General features: G+C 30.4%; 3 protein-coding genes across 3 annotated transcripts; 1 reads left to right on the top strand and 2 right to left on the bottom strand.

The window, feature by feature from the left end:
• Positions 1–538: 538 nt before the first annotated feature.
• On the bottom strand, positions 539–2467 carry LOC106652556. Its single transcript, XM_014371567.2, has 3 exons — positions 2152–2467; positions 1457–2075; positions 539–1395 (listed from the first exon to the last, which is right to left on the bottom strand). Exons 2-3 carry the CDS (start codon positions 1566–1568, stop codon positions 893–895), a joined length of 615 nt encoding a protein of 204 aa, XP_014227053.1. The 5' UTR covers positions 1569–2075; positions 2152–2467; the 3' UTR covers positions 539–892.
• A 691-nt stretch (positions 2468–3158) lies between these two features.
• LOC106652533 (quinone oxidoreductase-like protein 2) lies at positions 3159–5175 on the bottom strand. Its single transcript, XM_014371540.2, has 8 exons — positions 4867–5175; positions 4555–4788; positions 4287–4478; positions 4025–4206; positions 3864–3955; positions 3671–3791; positions 3462–3591; positions 3159–3391 (listed from the first exon to the last, which is right to left on the bottom strand). The coding sequence occupies exons 1-8, from the start codon at positions 5083–5085 to the stop codon at positions 3344–3346; spliced, it is 1218 nt and encodes a 405-aa protein (XP_014227026.1). The 5' UTR covers positions 5086–5175; the 3' UTR covers positions 3159–3343.
• A 79-nt stretch (positions 5176–5254) lies between these two features.
• Positions 5255–6005, top strand: LOC106652534 (small integral membrane protein 12-A). Its single transcript, XM_014371541.2, has 2 exons — positions 5255–5431; positions 5673–6005. Exon 2 carries the CDS (start codon positions 5673–5675, stop codon positions 5928–5930), a length of 258 nt encoding a protein of 85 aa, XP_014227027.1. The 5' UTR covers positions 5255–5431; the 3' UTR covers positions 5931–6005.
• Positions 6006–6068: the final 63 nt, after the last annotated feature.

Here is a 6068-nt window from a genome sequence, read left to right as displayed (position 1 = left end):
ATAAACATGTGCTCTGAGGCTTTCCAGTTTTTCGCTTCTTAGACACGTAATATACTATTTAAGATCTTTAGCTGTACTTTCTGCAAACTATGATGAAAAAGTTATTTTTATGTCAGAGAAGATGAAAAATAGTACTGAAATACACCACTTTGTATAATAATGCTTTGTATAGTAAGACAGTTACATTTTATTATTTATCTTACAAAAGTAAAATTTTTAATAAAAAAATTTAACTAAAAAAGTTTTTCAATATTTCTACATTTTTGTGTACTGTGTAGAAAAACATCTACAATTTGTTTAAATATTTCACCAAAAATTAATTGTAAAATTATTCTCAGCTCAAAGTATTTTTTCAGTTCACATACCGCTTGATCAGTCATAGAATTGGAAGGTAGAGTATTCAATTATGTTTTGTTTCGACTTTTGATCTTCATTAAACAATTTTTACTTTACTTTTCTATACTTATATAAATCAAAAAAAGTTTAATTTCAAATTAACGTGTAGAGATAAATAATAAAAATTTTCGCATGACTTAAATCAATAATTTATTAATGAAAAACGCTCAAAATAATGTTTCCAAAAAATATGAATCATCCACGTTCCAACTACCCCACTGAGCCACTAGTGACCTTGTACACCCGCAGAGATATATTTTCTATATCCGAGATTTAAATAAAAAACTTTTGAATAAAAATTATTGAGTATTGTTTGAGTATTGTTTGTTATAACTGGATGGAAAATTTCACTGAATATCCCATATTTCTACTAGATCTGAACAACAAATTGAGCGACGAAATAGTATACTAATAATTTTCAAGTAAGGCTTTGAATTGCCTCCGAAAGTAATTTTTTTCTTACCTTATCAAGATTCGAACAGATACTATTAACATTTCACATGAATTTTATTTGTTCGAGTGTGCTCGGTAACATGCCAGCAAACTCATTCATTTGACCCTCCAAACTGAACCAACAATTCCAATTCCATGTTAATACTTTCAGCTTGGTTGCTTTGTTGAAAATCTTTCTCAAAGTTTCATCGCGCATAGGGGGATACACAGGGCAAACTATCATTTCGTTGAACTGCCCCACGCGTTTCAATAAAAACTCGACAACGTCGTCATGACGGACTTGAAATGTCCAAAAAATTGTTCTCAAGTTGACGGCTTTCTCTTTCAACAAATTAAATATCCTTGATCGCATCTCCAAATCTGAGCGTAAAGGATTTACGTCCTCTTTACTGTAGCACATGCAAACTTTTTTTAAGTACACGACACCCCTCTGCAATACCTGAAAGATTTTCTCGTCAGTGATATTCTTTTCGACCATGAAAGCTTGCCATATATAGTTAATGTCGATCCACGAGCGTTGGGACACAATTTGCCATCTTTTACATACTAAAGAAAGGAATTGGAAATTATTATAATTTTATATTTTAAAGTCCACATATTTGCTCACCTCTCTCTACTGCAATACGATTTTTATAAGGGAAAAACTGAAATATTCTCTCCAAACAATCATCGTTCAATTTGTCGATCAAAGCGAATGAATCCTCTTGATTCCGTGTCATTTGCGATTCTTCTATCTTATCAAACTTAATTTTTTTGGAACTTTCAAGTACCAAAGGCAGAGGATTTGATCGTTTGGTTATTGATTTTGAATTACTTGTAGATTTGGTCGTTGGCTCCAGTTTGTCATGCTATTGTTGATTATTCTTATATTATGCATGTGCGAAATTAATTCATGAGTTTATAAATGTTCGAAACAGGTAGGCAAACTTCCCAAAGTCAAAGTGTTTGAGTCATTTGATCCCGCCACGTGTTGGTCAAGAAATCAATTGTTCTAACGATCAATCAAAGTAGTTCCCGTCTATGCTCGCTACAGTTTACAGTGGAGAAATTGGACTGAGTTTTTTTTTCTTGTGACCATGCATGTCTGATCCGCCGTCCGGAGCCTTCTTGCGCAGACGATCCATGCGCGCTGTTTTTCTGTCACTCGATAGCTATCAACAAGCGCATCTGTCGTTTGGTGCGTGTACTATTCTTCAATCAAATCCATCCACTATGGAACAGAATTCCTGTTCCAGTTGCAGAAATAATTGAATGGATATACAATAGAATGACAATTATTTATAAAATATCTAAAAATCTCACTTTCTGAGTTTTTATCGATAGTTTATCGTGGAAAATCATGATCCCATCAATGACCGTCTTGAAAATGTTTGATGGTGTTAACTGCTAGTGTTGAAAATGATCTACACTCATTTTTCTCACAAAAGAATACACCAAAAAATCAAAGATTTAGAATGACAAACTTTTTAGAACCTCATTGATATTTATCGAATTCTTATTTTCAAAAATGTATTTTTGTTCAAGAAGAGCTTTTTTAGTTTTCTTCGTGTTTTCTCAATTTTTTTGGTACAGGATCGCGATTATTATATTACTGATTGTATCCTAAACGAGATCTTATCAAAAATACGTACTTTTAATGATTAAAGCTGTTAATTAACTCGTACTCATAACTGAGTGCCTTGGTTCAAGCCGATTTCTTTGTTATTGTTTAGTTTTGTATCAGTAGTCTATTCGAACCGATCATCGACCAACGCCTCGCTAAAATTGTCGCAAATTGTTTAATACCTCTCGATCCGACGGCGAAAAATAATCAAAAGAAGCTAAATTTAACATATTTTTTTATTGAAATGGAGATTCCTAAAGATGAATTAGTATTTGAAGTAGCGCAAAATGAAAGTTTGACTGTCGATTTAAAACCAAAGGGATTTGACGAAGAATTGTGAAAATTTATTACAATAATTATTTTTCTATTCTATTCTATTCTATTCTATTCTATTCTTCTTTTCTACTATTCTTTCTTTCTATTCTTCTTATTATGATAGAAAAAAAATAAATTTGATCAACATTAGAAATTACAAATTGCAACATCTTCAATAAATACATCGATACAGTTGCGACTCGAATGCCCAGATATCTGCAATCTAACAACTTTTCTGGCAATGTATGAGATGCACTAACTAAGTATGAAGTTTGCACGTGTTTTTTCGGTATTTGAGATGTTCCGATGGTTGAATATATAAATATTTGTGATGGAAATAGTTTTTCAATGATAAAAGCAAATTATTTCGATTTTTCAAATAAAATTCTATATCAACAAATATTATTTACAATACATTTTACACTGTCTAGTAAGCAATAACTATTTGTATACAATTACTCCTGTTCTTGCTTGTCATAATTTCATGATTTATGACAAATATTAAAATGTATAACAAAGTCTGTACAAAAAGAAATATATAGTTTTTGTGTTTTAGTCAGTCAATTATGCCTCATGCTAAAATGTTTTAGCTTCAGTATCTTGATTTTTCATATCAATCACGACCTGAAAAAAAATCATGTATAACTAAAAAGAAAATCTTTTTCATGATAAAAATAAAAACTTGAATTCTTACTTTTCCACAAGCTTTCATTTCAGAAACAAATTTGAATGCTGTATTCACATGATTAAATCCAGCAATCATAGATGGTGTAGGTTTTATAAGACCTTCTTCGAAAAATGATATCACGTCATCTCCAGTTTGCCTGTATATAAAGAATTCATTTTAATAAAAATTTGAATTTGTTGAGAAATTATAGTTTTGATTTTGTATAAGAATTTTACCGAAATAGTTCATTTTTGCGCTCTTTATATTCATGCAAATTAATGCCTAATACTGTAAAATAATCTTCGTTATCTTTTTTCGCACCATCTGTATCAGCGACTCCAGCAACTAAAATTCTACCTAAAATTAAAATACATAATTTATTTATTGAATGGATTATTTTCATATGCAATCAAATGCTTAATATAGTACCTTCTCTTGATAAATGTTGAATAATTACTCCAAAATTATCATCACGTAATAGATACTTGGAGGGAGTTTTGGATTTGTATACATTCATAAATCTATAAATATTTAAAATAACGTTATTAAGTTTTAATTGGAATGGATATAGCACATTTTTATGAACATACGTTTTAAGAACTTTTTTGAAGTGATCACCAGTCTCTCCATCGAAAATTCCTTTAATGTCACGATCACCGGCTATTTCTTCAATTTCTTTCACAAGTTTTTTTTCTTTATAAGTAAAAGCATGGAAAGCTCCTCTTTCTCTTATTTTATCTGCTCTGTCTTCAGAGAATCCAACTCCTATTACCTGATTAAAGAAAAGTTATAAGACAATATAGATCATTTTTTTCACAGTGATTGAGTAAATGAATTTTCAAGATTTATTACCTTTGATCTAAAAATGTTTGCAGCTATATCAACAGCAGCCAAACCAATTCCACCAATTCCCACATTGACTAGGACCATGTCTTCTTCTGTTATAGACCCATTTTGTTCAAGTCCAAGGAGAGCTGTCATATAATTTTCCAATAAGCATACAGCGTCAACAGATCTTATTGTAGATGGTACTTTCCAGACATTCTTTAAAATTAAAAAATTACATTTTATTTAAGTTTTCAATTATACAGTAAATTCATAATTTTCAATTCTTATTTACCCCAATTTCAGCAATACATTGTTCAGCTAATCCTCCAAATAAGTCTTTATTTAAAGCTACTACTTTATCACCTACATTGAAACCAGCTTCTTTTGCCCCTTCGCTAACTTTTAATAATTTTCCAGATATTTCATATCCAGGTACAAAAGGTAAAGCTTGTGTTTTGGAGTACAAGTTCTCACATAACAGTACATCAAGTCCATTTAGGGCACAATAATTAACATCAATTATAACCTGATGGGAAACATTTTTTTTTTTTAATGCAAAATACAATTGTTATTTTAAATCTTGTTAATAATAATGGAAGCATACCTCTGTAGATTTTAATTTCTTTGGTGGGTCAATAGTTTCTATTTGTAATGGTTTTGAAAATTCCTTGAGAACCGCAGCCTTTATTTTATTACCTTCATGTGAGTCACTTTTACTTTTGTCATCTGACATAAATCTAACATTGAACAAACACTTAACAAGCCGTTTATTTTTGTTATTTAACAGGCATGATAACATTTTTTGACTTGACGTAATAGACATTTTTTATTGAAAATAACACTCCTACTTATATTCAAACATTCAATCCGTGCGTGATTAAACTTGACTGCGGCACATTAGCTTTTACCTATCTGTCGTAATCAACATAACCTTACTATAAGAACCAGCAAGTGAAAAATACCTGCATTACCAACGATCTCGTAACTTCTCATCAAATCAGCTGATCCCGGCTTTCTGCTATCAAGCAACAACAATAAACGTCAAAATTCATATTGATAATACTCTGAAGCGTGCAGAAAAATTACACTAGTGCAAAAAAAACTGTCTCAACTACAGTTCAAAATTGTTTTCCGACGAGTACTACTAAATTAAAGCTTTACATAACAAAGTAAGTATATGATTTTAAATTAACTCAGGTTATAATTATCAAAATCATAGATTATTAATAATAAGCATAATCAATGAATTATTTCACTGATGCTTTATTACTTATCTTTATTTTTTACTTTATTTTTTACTTAACTTCACTTATTTTAGTTTTAAAGTTGCATAAATTTTCGAAATTTAAAGTTTTGTGTATTGTAATTTTCATTATTCAGGTTTAACTAAATTAACTTTTTAAATTACAGATGGCTTGGCCTGCACTTGCAATGATGGTCTTACGCAGATATACACCATTTATAACACTACCATTTGCAGCTGTAATTGGATTTATCGGTTATCATGCTGAAGGATGGATATCTGATCGACACACTCCATCAACTGCTCCAATAAATCAACAGCGTCAAGATAGACTCTTACAAGAATCTATGGACTCGAATACGACAAAAGCTAAGCACAATCCCTTGGAGGTAAATTTATCTCCATCACTGTCTCCATCATCATAGAAGTAATTTGAAAGCTTTGTAAATATGTAATATTTGTGATTTTATGAACTTAATAAAATGAATATTGTTAATTTATATACTGAATTATAACTCAATCAACCATTTATTTTCAATTTACATTAATGATTTGTGATGAGA

This window comes from Trichogramma pretiosum, unplaced genomic scaffold (assembly GCF_000599845.2).
Source record: "Trichogramma pretiosum strain Unisexual culture from Peru unplaced genomic scaffold, Tpre_2.0 scaffold26, whole genome shotgun sequence".
Lineage (NCBI taxonomy): Eukaryota > Metazoa > Arthropoda > Insecta > Hymenoptera > Trichogrammatidae > Trichogramma > Trichogramma pretiosum.
This window is presented reverse-complemented; position numbering and strand designations above follow the sequence as displayed.

Bases quoted from the DNA above. Each gene is read 5' to 3' on its own strand.
- LOC106652556 (XM_014371567.2), bottom strand. From the start codon at position 1,568: ATGACACGGAATCAAGAGGATTCATTCGCTTTGATCGACAAATTGAAC. The intron at 1,396-1,456 runs GTGAGCAAATAT...TCCTTTCTTTAG, and splicing joins TCGTATTGCAGTAGAGAGAG to TATGTAAAAGATGGCAAATT.
- LOC106652533 (XM_014371540.2), bottom strand. From the start codon at position 5,085: ATGTCTATTACGTCAAGTCAAAAAATGTTATCATGCCTGTTAAATAAC. The intron at 4,479-4,554 runs GTAAATAAGAAT...TTAATTTTAAAG, and splicing joins AATGTATTGCTGAAATTGGG to AATGTCTGGAAAGTACCATC. The intron at 3,592-3,670 runs GTAAAATTCTTA...CTTTATATACAG, and splicing joins CGCAAAAATGAACTATTTCG to GCAAACTGGAGATGACGTGA.
- LOC106652534 (XM_014371541.2), top strand. From the start codon at position 5,673: ATGGCTTGGCCTGCACTTGCAATGATGGTCTTACGCAGATATACACCA.